Raw genomic sequence first — 14,647 nt, 5'->3', positions numbered from 1 at the left:
AAAGTTTTAATGTTTTGGTCATTTCTCGCAAGTGATGGTTTTCTTTAAGAAAGATTGTATGGAACAAAAAGGCTAGCAGTCGATTTGCAAATTCTCCTATTTAATCTTTTAGTAATTTTGTTACATTGCTTGTTACCCTTTTTGCTTTTGCTTTTAGTTTGAAAAATTCTAAGAGATTAAGGCTGTATTTGTTTTACAATGTACATCTCAAGAGGAGATCCATTTGGTCTCAAAAACCTTTTTCACTGATTTACCAAAATTTGTTCTATATTCGGAAATACTTTTTAGAATTCGTGTTTGTTTTCTAGAAATGTGATTTTTTTTGTCCCCACAGAAATTAAATTTTTCTCGAACGTAAATCAGTAGGTTCTGTGCGACATCTCGTATAAACTTTTCTCAAACATAAATCAGTAGGTTGTGTGCGTCATCAAAGAGTAGTTCTAGTATATTTTTTTTTTATCTTTTGCTGAATTTGTTATGTCGTTTTTTTTCTATAAATAAACCAAGCCTATTATGCTAATAAAGTCTGTTCCCCATATTTAAGGGCTATGAGTACTATGAGTAAATTTCAAAAAAGTTTGCAAACTCATTTGATTTGTGTAATGGGGATTTATATGGTCATGACATAAGCTGACACTATATTAGTATAGTATAGCTTACAAAAGGAAAAAATATACTTTAAGCAAACCTACTAGTAGAGTATGTCGAAAATTACATATGAACACTTGCAGCTTATTTGAAATTATAACTTATCTATACATATCCAGTTCATCATTGCAATCCGAGCATGGATATCGTATGGAAGCTAGATGTCATCTTACTGAGCGGTTGCTCGTCCTGCAACACCATGCTGATGAAAGAATGTGGCATGATAATATCCACCGCGGGTGGCCACAGAATGAACTTAGATGGCAGCTTAGCTCAAGGTTCTAACAATCAGATATTCAAGCTGAGATGTTTCATCGGGATCTATCCATCTAGTCAGCCAAAAAGTCATCTTCATCAACTTCTGTTAGAGATACTGGCACTTTTACCATGCCCGTGTTATTTAGCCGGTCATAAGTTTCTGGCCTTTGATAATCGGTGTCATCTCCATGCTCAACTCTGGCCTCTGTACTGTTTAGAACTTTATCTGAAGACCGGTCTCCAATATTTCTGCTTCTTATACGAGAGAACTTGAATGTTTTCTTGCAGATGCAAGCAGCTGGATACTCGTGAAACTCACCACGTCCTGGTCTAACCTCTTCTGGTTCTCCCATGAAACCTCGTTGGCATGATTTTACCTTTCTTGCGAATGTATTCCATCCCATCTTATCACGTTCCATGAATATCGCACTAAGTCTTTTTGCATTTGGTCTGATGGTTCTTTTGTGCCCCATATACCTCCTTTCACCCATGAAAAGAAGAGCATAAACAGGTAATCCAATAAAATCGACACCCTAACAATAAAAGTGCTTAGAAAGTGAGGGATGCGTTATGATGTGACAGCATGGCTATTGCGTAAACCTCTATAATTATATCATAAAGTTATTAGCATCAACCTTTATACTTTATATCATAAAATTATTCAGATAGAAGTGTGTCTCTGTACGTATGTATAGTACACGTCTGGATCAGTTGCTTCCTTGAATGAAGAAAAATAATGCAATACTAAGGAGCTAACTTACCTAATGGGCTCTGAATCAAATTATTAACTATTCATTACTTCTGCAGTATTTTTAAAATCAGAGATATACAGTTTGATGAGTGGTGTTGGGCCTTGTTTTTTGGTGCATTTTCTCAGAAATACTTCAGCCACATATTCCTTCAGTCAAATCAATCGAGAATACTCGATCTAAGAATAATTAAATCAAAATTAAAGTCAGAGTAATCAATCGAGAATACTCGGTCTGTTTGGTTTAGTATTAAAGTATCGGTAATGAGTTATTTCACTTCCGAAAAGATAATATTGTGTCCCAATACCGAGATTAAAAGTTATGATATTTTGGGGCCTCTAGCCTACACCTAGGAGCTTTCATAGTTTGAAACATGGCTGTGTAATTAAGTAGTCTCTTTTTCAGTTCAAGCACAAGTGTCAGTTTAGTCTTCCTGTGTGCATCTATGTGCGCGTGTGTGAAAAAGAGAGAGGCTTCAGATTAGAACTAGTTTATGGTGATCAAGTAGCATCTGATTTTATAATCCATACCTTCTACCAGCAATAATCTTTGCCATGTTCCCATTATTGTTCGTAACAAAGACATCACTTTCATCGCTTACTATGTAGTCAATGGCAGCAAGGCGAGAAGAAAAGGACAATAAAGGCTGTATCTCTTCACCCGCAAGCATCTCCTTTGTGTAGAAGTTTGGAAAGAGCTCACGAAGAGGTCTAAGAGTCTCTTCTCCACCATATATTTCACCAGATGCAACATAAATGAACGTGTCATTCTTAAAACCAAGTGCTCGCAGCATCAAACCCACTTCATGAGGTGTAAGTGGGCATTTTCCTCGCTTTCGCTCCCCGTCAGGGGATGTCTCCTGTAATGAATAAATACGAAAATGAAATAGAGCAATACATTCTATGAATACCACTCTTCATGACGTTTTCTATGCCATAGCATGTGTTCAACTAGTAGATACTAAGTAGCTCACTGCATGCATCTAGATATTTTTTTTGTAAAAGCTGTAAAAGATATAATCTCACAGGTAATGTTGTCCATCGTTTTCTTATTTCACCAAGCTCGTATCTCTCTTTATCACCCCCGCCATAATAACAACCAGAAAAGGCTAGCATATCAGGCTCAAACCTGGCATATTGACATATGATTAATAGAAATTTGAGGTACCTAATAAAATATCATGATATCATATCAATATGTAATTATAAAGATATAATAGTACGCACATGCAAATATAATATGTATGCAACAATGCAAGTCACAATTCGACAGCTAGTTCTTTCCTCTGTCACATATTCACATTTTCTTTTTAGTATAAGCACATATAAAACCCGTGAAAGGTGACAGTGTTGATACCGAAAATATAAAAATATCTTACATTATAAATAATCTTAAATATTTTACATATCTTTGCAAGTACTTGTGTATATATATGAATATGTAATTATTAATATTGATCTCATGATCTCTTGTAATACTTGTAATTTTATTAACTCCCAAACCTTTGTTAGTATTTTAGTTCTAAAAATATGAATATAAAATTTTAATATGTTAATGATGGGATTCAACTCATAAATCTTTTTTGGTATCTTTAGAGTTAAAAATATACAATATTATATTTATAACACCTACTTCATGGAATTTGAATCCTACACCTTTGGTAGTATACTTAGAGCTAGTAGTATAATGGGGTATATAATTGATAGGATTCCAACTCAAGACCTTTAATTGTCAAACCGCCTGAGTGCTAATTATTTCAAGTTTGGTTATAATGGTATAGTACAGATAGTAGATAGTATAGATAATATAGATAGTAATATTGTTATCACTGCAATTATCATTGTTGAATTGTATTTAGTTTTGCTGCTTTTCACCTGAAGAACACAAAATTCTAATTCAATCTTAGGAGGAATTAGAAGAAGCCAGTACTAACATTCCAAATTCCAAAAAGGTTTTAATAATATCATCTTGCATATATTACTTTTATCTATATATTATCTGTTGCTTTGGGTTTTAAAGACATAATGTTGCATTTTTTAATTATATGTAGTGTACAGCATAGGCCACATCATAATTCTGGAGTATAATCGTTAACTTCAAATATCGAAGGAATGAGAATAACCAGTAGACCTACTTAAACAGTAATATTCTTTCAATATAGTATAAATAGCAAACCTTAAGTGAACTGCTATGAAGCGTTTTGCCATTTTTCGCATTCTTGTGACCACCTTCTGGCCTATACTCCTTATAGGTTTGGTAAACCTCAAAGCATGATAATTAACACGGCAACGCAACTTCTGAAGCTCTTCAGGAAGGTCATTAGAAAGCCTATAGTCGAACTTAGTTAACTGAACAACCTGCAAGAAGAAAAGGCTGGATGAAATGTCAATGTAAGAACAGATAGCCAAGATTTGATTCTGGCTGAATAAACTTAATTGGTCGAGGTAGGCTGAGTAAGTTCAATTGTCAGTAGTGGGTGATACTATATATGTTTACTCAGAGCTATACATATCTGATTTCTCATAATGTTTGTTCATGTTCAATTCTATTAGTAAGAATTAACATAAACATAGCATGTAAAATGCTAGTTTATAACTCAGGACAGGCAATATCTATACTACACTAGGGAATATGGTGTTCCTACACGTCTCCTTAAGAGTATGGGCAGCACTTCGTCCAAATAATAATCTGGTTCTGATTTCCTTGGAACGCGCATCGTGTATGGGGGCTTTAACATTGATCTCATAACTTTATCCGGGACTCTTTTGACAACGGGGACATCCTTGGCAAGGGAAGAGATGAACCAATCAACATCAAATATGTTGAGAAAGTCGCTGCAAAATGTGAAAAAGTGTGAATGGATGACAAATTCTCTTCAATAATCATTATAGCAATACAATTAAAACAACTCTTTGGAAGTTAAATGATAATATAAATTTGGTAAAATCTACAACTTGGCTACTACAGCATTGGAAGCAATGTATTTTGGCAATGATAAGATAATTCCTTGAGTCAAGTTTGTGAGCATTTTGCAATTTGCGCTTTATATGCTTGATAATTTGGATTACGACCGGTTTGTGCATTCTGATGTATAGTGCACCTAACTACCTCAGTTCCAAGCAGCACTTGGAAAAGAGTAACAAAGAAAGAGATATGTCATGCCGTATTGTGTATATATTGCTTTATTCTATAGCAGATAACAAGCTTTGAGAGCAATTAGCACATAGACATAATTTATAGCTCAATAATGAGATGTCAAATTACCTATTATCCTTCCAGAATGAATTATGATCCAACTCCGGTACAACAAGAGTAGCATTCAAAATTCGCGCAACAACAACAGCATCAGTAATCTAAATTCAAATGATGAATTATTTAGTAAGGTGAGATACATCAAATGATCATTTTTACTTCCCATGATTACAAAAAAGTAAGACTGTCATATATAAATGTCAGGTCAAAACTGTTACATGCATTGGTATTTAATTGTATGGAACAGAACACTTACTCCTGTCCGTTGTTGGTTAAGTCCTCCACTTGCCGCAATAAGTAAGTAACCATTAGAGTGTTTCTCGCGTACAGCAGCTAAAAATTCACCAGTGAAATTACACAATTTATAGTGTTTGAAAATATATAATAGAGAGCAGCAGAGCTATTCAGAAAGAAATGATAGCAGTATACTAAAGACCACTCAAATTAAAAGTATTGGTAAGGTGTCCAACAAGGTAACTAAAGGGCATTACAAAATAAGATGTCTGTGTGCATACATACATAATGAAACAACAAAAAAGGAAGAACCTTAATACAATTTAAACAAAGGAAGTTATTCAAGCAGCAACAACCAAACCATTCCCCACTAGGGCATGCAAATCAATTATGAACACAAGAACAAGACCATCAAGAAATCCATACACAGATTACACCAAAACACCGTTAAAACTGAATTACAATTTATCCTATTATGTGAAGCATGACATGACAAAAGAATGTTAGCACATGCACAACTACAATACTAACAGCCTATCATACTACAATGTCTTATGTAGAACAATTTCTAGGCATAAACTCTAGAATATCATGTTCCGGCGAAAGCTAGGCTCCAGCATCTCCAAAAACAAAATCATAAGATAAAAAATTACAAAGCATACATTTCTATTTAAGCTGTTTTTTTTATGTTTGCAAAATCAAATAATATTTGGTAAAAGAAACATTAGACAGGCAACAAAAGTAAATTATAGACAAATCAAGTTACACCTTTTTAAACAAGGAAATCAAAATAAACCATATATAGTTGCTTCAGATAACAAAGTGAAATCTTTTAAGTAAACCATAGTACAGGCAAGCCAACTTACGAGCAAAACGCGAACCTCTTTCACTACATCCGTAATAGTACTTCGAGAACTCAGATTTCCAGATATCCACTGGTGCACGAGCTCCATTCTAAAATGCAGGCAGACATTAATTTATATAGGGCATCATGTGATCAGATTAAAAGAAACATGTATATAGATACCAATTCAGCAAAAAAAAAAAAGAAAAAAGTATACAGATACCGTTTAAGGAACACACAAATAGATCAAAACAGGAATGTAAAGGACCAAAAACATTAGATATCATATGTTTACCAAGAGAACGTACATGCATATTCATAAAACTAATAATATCACCAGTCAGTCAGTCACTAACTTTACATTTATCCAGACAAAGGTTTAGTGTTAACCTATATAATCAGTAATAGTGTAGTTTTAATATGGATGCAAAATTAAGACTGGTCAACATTGCTTTGCACCATTTAGATTATTGAATTCATATAATGATGGAAATGCAGAGGTTGCATAAAGCAAATAAAGGTTAACTGTATATTCACGAGTACTATCAGAATACAAACCATACTAAATTAATCCAGTATTTTAAGACCTTTGATATATTTATTACACCCAGATGGATCTGTTTGACAAGAAAAAAGGATCTTTTGGCTTCAAATGTGCAATTTTTCACAGTTTGTGAATTAAGATGAGTAGTTGGTGTTGGACTATAGATGTATTGTGTACCATGTAAATGATTGAGCCTTGCAAAACTAAGTACGAATCTGAGATCTCAATACAATACCTATTCAATCCCTGTGACTGTCAACAAAATAGCTAGCTACTTTTTAGGAAAAGGCAGAGTGTAAACATCACAATGAAAACTAAAATATGGAGTTTGACAGTGAGCAAAAGATAGTGAACTAGCAACCACAGGCCCCCGTGTAGAAAAGAACTAGATTAGCACAGAAGAAAGGAAGCTCCAGAATACTATAGACAGAGAACTGTATGGGCAATTTACTTTTCTAAATGGTTGGCACGGGCATCAATGTATCCCCGTATTATCATCTCAGGCAGTATTTTGTATTCCCTATCATTCTCAATAAACAGAAGGGGAAGGAGAGATTTGTCTTCTATAAGAAAACACGATACAACATAACACTTATTATTGACTTTGTAGAAGATAATAGAAATGTGAATGGATTATTCCAAATTTATCAATTTTGTTATCTAGTGGTTCACAGGATAAGTAGAAGTGAATTAGGATCATCATTTAGACTTATTTTTACTTAACATTGTAGCCTATGTATAGGCTTCATACTTGCATTATTATATAGGAATTGGGTGGCACAACTTATAGATGTATTAAAACCACTATTCTCCATTTTTATCATGCATAAAAAAACTAACAGAATCATTTCAGCATACCAAACATAATCCTATTAATAGTTAATGATAACAAACCACAAATAACATTATTAATAAATAGCTAAAATTAACCAAATAGACCACATAGCAAATCAACGATGGTTGGTAAGAAACCACAAAACGACCAAAACAATATGATAATTGCAAAACTCAACAAAAACTCCAACTTTGCAAAAGCCATCATCACAAATCAAGAATGCTACTCAGAACTAACATAGACCAATATATACACAAATAAAGATAGGCAGTGAAGTTTACCAGTTTATAATACCAGCTACGCTTAACTAACAATCTCTGAGAGTACCACTCAAGATCAGACACAATATGTCCAGTAAACAAAGAAATCAATCCCAACACAAAAAGCATAACCCCGCAAACCAATGACCACCGGATCGGGCGCCTCGGCGCAGGCACAGTCGTAGACCATTTCCAAGAAAAATCTTGCTTCTTTGTACCACCATTTTGAGTATGCACTAAATCCAGATTATGATTTGCCCAAATAAAAACCTTACCACTAAATCTCCAACCTTTAGCCACACCCATAACTAAAATCACACTCAAATTCAACAATCCCTTCCCCTAATCTCATGTTCCACCCAATAAAAATCTCACCTTTTCCCCCAACTTTCTTGATTTAGATGTAGTAAATGTGAGTGCTTTTGTGGGTCTATTTGTTTATTGTGTGTGTAAATATATAATTACAGTATATTACATACAGTAGCAAACCCCAATTGGGTATTTTATAAACACACTTAAAAGTCAAGAATCTATGTGCCTAATCTCACCCTAGTAAAAATCTGAGCTTTTCCCCAACTTTGTTGATGTAGATGTAAATGTGAATGAGTGTGTGTGCTTATGTGTGTGTATTAGTACATTGACACAGTTAAAAACTTGAACTGAGGAGGAAAGAAATTAGGGTTTTGTGAAGATCACAGTTCCTGAAATGGCGGAACTCGCTGAAGCTTTGCCGCGGGAGAGAGAGAGGGAGAGACGGGGGAGGGGGAGAGAGAGAGAGAGGAGAGAGATGGTAATGCTGGGGTTTCTATTTTTAGGCTGTGAAGTATTTTTACGTAAATCGAAATATTAGCACAGTTGACTCAGTAGTAGTGTGCTCCATTAAGTGAAATGTGAAATTAAATACTGTGATTACTGATCATTAATTTCGAACATTCAATATCTAAAGTAGTACTCGTATTTTGCATTCTTAATGTGAATCTTTATATTGTGGGTGTATTAATTATCGATTCTGAAAAATAATGTCAATTGAGTATTCGTGAATCAGGAAATGTGATTTGACATGTTAACATCCGGAACAAAATTAAATATAAAACATTAATTAATATTAGAGACTGAAAAGAGTAATTGAAAAGATTAAAAAAAGGTTTGGAACAATATGTGAATATACTTTGGTTTTGAAAAAAATAAAATATATGAATATATATTACCAAATTATATAAATGATGTGCACTCGTATGTAAATTCGGATTTAACACTCGACTTCGACGTAAATGGATCCAAGTCCCTGATAAAAAGGGAAGTAAATGTAGCCATGTGAAATACAGTTAGCTCCGACTAGAAATGTTGACCCGGGTATGGTCAAATGAAAAGTAGATGCATAAATTCCATTACCTCTCCTTTATCAAATTTCGGAATAATGAATAATATTGTTTAATAGATATTTTTATCATGAAAGGTACGTGGAAAAAAATTGATTTACATGAATAAAATAAAATTTATTATTATTATTTTCAAAAATATACAGGTGTAACTCTAATTTCACTATCTTCTCATTAGATTTCGGTGGAATAAATATAAATTTTAAATTCTCACATCTTAGCATAATTGAATTGTAACCAATAAATTGATAAATATATTATTTAAATATCAATTAAGATTAATAACGATTTTTAATAAATAAGAGATCTTTAAAACAGAGACTGAAATATATATAAAAGAACTCTCCAAACTATTTAAACTATACTTTAGAATTTTCTATAAAAGGATGAAATTTGTAAATACCCAAATATATCATTTATGTGCATTCTTCTTGTATCATTTTTATATTCATTTGATAATAAAGAAGCAAAAGTTTAATATTTAAATTTGTAATTTCAAGTATTATATTAATATATGTGTGTGTATTTATTTTCTCACAATTGCATTTTTCAAACTCAACTAATTTATCAATTTTTAGATAAAATAATAAAAAATAACTTTGCAATATGGTTTACTTTCTCAAAAACAAAATGTGCAGAATAAAGGCCATTTGTCTTGAACCTCTTTGAATGAAAACCACTGCTTGTCAATCATATACTATTCATATTTGATTATTAAATACCATCTTATATTTGGAATATTGACTAAGGTCTTAATTAAATTATCTAATTGATTCTCAAGACATTAAGACAAAAACAAAATATAATCACGTTGTGGTGCAATATCAATTTTATTATTTCCACTCAACGCTGCCATAATATTTGGCCCTGATGTATCCCTTTCCCCCCCTAGTCTGTAGTGATCTTGCTTTTACCAGGTGTGGTTTAGCCCCACTATTTGTCTCTAATATCTGTGAGGTGCAGTTCAGTTTATAAATCTCTTTCTCATTTTTGGAGCTCTTGCATATTAATTTATTAGATTTAAACAGATTTTATTGATTGACATGGTTTAGGTCATGCCTAGTGGTGCCTTATTAATAAGGCACTTCTTAGTTGTCCTAGTGTTTTAAGGCACCACTAAGACACTGTTGGATCAATAATTTTAGTCAAGTGCCTTATATTATGACTTAGGACACTAAATAGGACAGCTGTTGGACTTGCTCTAATGTACAGTGAGCTAATGATTATTGTCACAGTGCCGTCTTTTCATTAATATTCTTCGTTAATTAGGGTTGTTCAACATGCTTATCCTACTAATAGAGTAGTATGGTTGATTAGTACTTTATGGACATAGAAAGCCGGATAAAATGATTAGGCGATCGCTTTATTAAAGCTTTACTACGAGTTTATTTAGGCCAGCTTATAAATTACGATGTGATTGTGACTCATGTGAAGTTGAGAAAAATAATTTTAATTTATTAATAATTTATGAATTATTAAAAATATAATAACAGAATAATAAAAATGATTATGAGCAATTTATATTTTATGGGTGATTTTTATAAAAAAAAAAAGGGTTAAAAAGACTTAAGTCACTCAAAATAGCATCTGAATTTATTATTGACTTTAAGTCAGTTTCCGGTTCATTTCAAATTTCAAACTGATTTCTAACTCGATGCACAAATAGACATTTTTAACTTTGAAATCGAATGACACAAATATCCATCTTTCAATTTAAATTGAATAGTTTAATTTGGATTTGAACCCGATTCACCAATATCTTGGGTAAGACTTAAGAGTGGTTTATCAAATTAAATTTTATATTATTCGTTAAGATTTGTTGAATCTGAAAGATATTAGACTCAGACTGTATTGATCATATTGATTATTGATAAACGATAATTCTAAAAATTAATAATTTAATATGCTATTAACATTCCATATTAATATTTTAGATTATTATAAATAATATATATATTATTTTAATATAATAATAGATAATATGAAATCTCTTATGGGATTTTCCATGGTGCGTCCAAGGGCACACAATAGTCCCTAACTCCAATAAAAATAGCTCTTTTTGATTGGTGGATGAATAATTAATGAGAATGGCCCCCCTCTATTCACATCAACTCCACCAATCAGAATAGACCATTTTTATAAAATTTAGTGACTATTGTGTGCCCTTGGCACACATCTTATATATATATTTTTATTTTTTTTGAAAGTATATATATATATATATATATATATATATATATATATGTTGATAGAGGAATTTGGTAATCAACAAAGATGAGGTTCATGGCCGGAATCAAGATCCGTGACGGTGGTTTTGGTCGCCGGAGAGTGGTGGTTGTTTGTTTGAGGGTGGCTGAGATCAAGGGAATATATTTCTGCTCTCGTTCTCACAACTCTCGATATATCCCCTTGATGTGCCTACGTACCCCTTTATATAGGGGATCAAGCCGTACGTAGTTCTATAGAACCAAGACTCCTAGTTTGATCAGGACTAGGCCTCTTGGGGATAAGACCAACTGTGGGTCGGAGACTTATCACTTAGAGTTCTACTCCAGTTAGAAGTAAGCCTTGAGACAACTACCTTAGAATCCTAGTCCAAGTACATCACGGATACGGCATCACCTCCACTACGAGAGGTGACACTAACCGCTACTCTTCGTAACATGGAGGTGACATCGGACAGAGTCGTGACCACTTCCATGAGGCGTAGGGACGCGTCCTTACCCCCTAGTGAAGGTTCTCACTAAGAGATAAGACAATTGAGGAGCCAAGTTACACGATCGTCCCAGTCCCCCAATGAGGACTAACTCACCAGAATACAGGACCCGGACATATGATCGGCCTTCGTGTTACCCCTGAGGGCCTTCTACAACCATGATCACCCCAGGCCCCCGCACGAGGACAACCCGGCAGATAGCAGGACTGGGGATTATAGATCATGCCCGGACGTAACCCGGGAACTACCAGATGAGCCTGATAACTACCAGATGAGCTCTGGCACTAGTCTTCATATCCCTCGGAAGGGTAGGTCTTCGTATCCCTCGGAAGGGTCGTCGTCGAGACTCACTCAACCTCACACATATTCATCACCTGTGGGCGCGACCACGGAGGGCGCGCCCTTGATCCTTGTTCCTCATTCTCTTCACACTTCAGACACGTGACATCGTGCTCTTGAGACAAAGGGTCGCGCCTCCCGAATTACCCGCGGAGGGCGCGCCCTCTCCCAATTCACGTGGCCAAATGTGGCCAAATATGGTCAAGCCTCTCATAGAGGTTACACCTCCAAAGGCTACGCCCTCTCATTGAGTTCAAGCCTCTCATAGAGGTCACACCTCCCACAGAGGTTACACTTCCAAGGGGTACGCCCTCTCAAAGAGGTCATACCTCCGAGGGCCGCGCCCTATCACATAGGCCAAGCCTTCCGAGGGCTACGCCCTCTCATAGAGGTTACACCTCCAAGGGGTACGCCCTCTCATTCAATGCGTCCACATGTGGGCGCGACCCCTGAGGGCGCGCCCTTCATCTTCGATGTCTTGTCCCATGAGTCGTCTCAACAGGTCAGACATGTCTTCTAATATCCGAAGGCCGCGCCCACGGGATCACCCCGCCAAGGGCGCGCCCTTGGTCTTCTTCCCATGGCTATTCAAGATACTCCACTGACATGCTCCCCCCTGCCAGGAGGCCGCGCCCTCGGAATTACCTCCGAAAAGGGCGCGCCCTCTATAAGATTACCAGGGCCAAATCTGGCCATAACAAGTACTCCCCAAATTTTCTTGATATTGGAGATATCAGGGAAATTTTTACCCCATACCACACATCCTCTTCCGAAAGCGCGTCCGCGCATAGAGGCGCGACATAAGCCACTATTATTCCTCGACATTCCAAGATGCAGGTTGTGCACAGACCTTGCAATGCAAGTATATAATGTCGGTATCTTTGATTATTTTAGCAAAGTGGCTAGACATGAGGCTGGCGCATCTTTATGATGTGTTCATAAGTAATGAGCAATCTTTATAAAAGAAAACAGGGGACGCGACCTATCTGTCGTTGACAGTGGCGCAGCTTCGCTTATTCCCTCCAAAGAACACATTCAACCATAACATTCGCGCCAATGAACTTCAACAAAAGAAGGGCGCGCCTTCGCGGTGCGAAGGTTGGTGGCTGTTTTTCAGCCTTAGTGTGTCCATGGTACCTAGGAACAGTACATATAAGGCGCGACTTACAAAACGGCGCCGCCTTGTTATAATATGACCCCTTTTTTATCTTTTTCTAAAGAATTGCCTAAGCAGAGGGCGCGGCTGATGGCGCTGCCTTGCAATATTTCTTTTCTTTCAAGGACTGTATAAGCGGAGGGCGCAGCCTACGGCGCAGCCTTACTTGTAACGTGGGCTCTTTTGATCTTTTCCAAGGATTAAGTAGAGGGCGCAGCCTTTGGCGCAGCCTTACTTTTTCACGCGTGAATCACTTGCTTAAGAAATTCAAAAGGACCACTCCCCGGTCCATACATCATCCCATATGGGGCATCACGAATCTTATCGTGGTTTATATAACTCCGGTGCATCGCACGGGTCCCAGAGCTCATAGCTCAATGGGGAATCAATAGTATAAAGCGTTACCCAGAGAATATCATGGATGGTTAAAATTCATAGCACCCAGAGCTGGTCATTGATAATTAGGCAACTTTTGAAAGGCCTTAAGTGTATCATGGTCAAAGACCTTGTAGGTATCATGCTACGTTCATGATGAACGGAGGACGCGCTCTCATCAAGATGTACAGCTCCTTTAGCATGTCGGACTTGACCTGCACTCAATCATGTATACCACTTAATAATGGCGGTCAGTGTTACCTCATGACGTGCCCTGTTAGGGGGAAGGCGTGTCCTCCCGAATTATCAACCCTGGAAACATGACTTTGGAACTCGGGGTGCGTCCAACTAGAAGGAGGCGCGCCTTTGAAGCATCTCCCTTCTCAACCTTATTATCCTGGGGGCGCGCCCTCATGCGCTTCCTCAAGTGATGAGTACTTCCGAGGGGGCGCGCCCTAGGGAGGGACGTGACCTCTTCAACACTAGTGAGCTCCTTCCTGAGTATGTTTGTCTTGTTGGAGGAAAATGCGACTACTCCTCACGGCAAAGAGGTGTACTCCTCATAAAGGTAACACCGTATTACCCGGAGGTGCGCCTTCTTCGAAGGTGTTAGGGAATTCGTTCCTCACGGTGGTAATTGAGCACCACATCACTTGGAGGCGTACCCTGTCAGGGGGAGGTGTACCCTGTCCAGGGGAGGTGTACTCTATCCGGGGGAGGTGTTTAGGGCTTTTTCTTCCTTTAATTCATATTTAAGTGCCCTAAGTTGACCGGGCCAGCAGCTAATCCAAACGGACCTAAAAAACGAAACTTTCCACAATCGGGGTAGCGCGGGCGCGCTACCAGGGCGCACCCAGGGCGCGGGCGCGCCGCTCCAGGGCGCGGGCGCTCCCAGGGCGCGGGCGCGCCGCTCCAGGGCGCGCCGCTCCAGGGCGCAGGCGCGCCACAATGACAGACACGGGCGCTCCAAGGGCGCTCCCAGGGCGCGGGCGCGCCGCGCCAGGGCGCGGGCGCTCCCAGGGCGCGGGCGCGCCGCTCCAGGGCGCGGGCGCTCACAG

The 14,647-nt window shown here is 37.2% G+C and overlaps 1 protein-coding gene across 1 annotated transcript; it reads right to left on the bottom strand.

Annotated features, from left to right (window-relative positions):
* Nucleotides 1-589: 589 nt before the first annotated feature.
* Nucleotides 590-8,481, bottom strand: LOC108208368 (O-fucosyltransferase 29). Its single transcript, XM_017378899.2, has 9 exons — nt 7,646-8,481; nt 6,008-6,095; nt 5,164-5,240; nt 4,920-5,008; nt 4,300-4,489; nt 3,831-4,012; nt 2,681-2,783; nt 2,186-2,514; nt 590-1,386 (listed from the first exon to the last, which is right to left on the bottom strand). The coding sequence occupies exons 1-9, from the start codon at nt 7,928-7,930 to the stop codon at nt 978-980; spliced, it is 1,752 nt and encodes a 583-aa protein (XP_017234388.1). The 5' UTR covers nt 7,931-8,481; the 3' UTR covers nt 590-977.
* Between the last annotated feature and the right edge of the window lie 6,166 nt (nt 8,482-14,647).

This window comes from Daucus carota, chromosome 2 (genome assembly GCF_001625215.2).
Source record: "Daucus carota subsp. sativus chromosome 2, DH1 v3.0, whole genome shotgun sequence".
Lineage (NCBI taxonomy): Eukaryota > Viridiplantae > Streptophyta > Magnoliopsida > Apiales > Apiaceae > Daucus > Daucus carota.
This window is presented reverse-complemented; position numbering and strand designations above follow the sequence as displayed.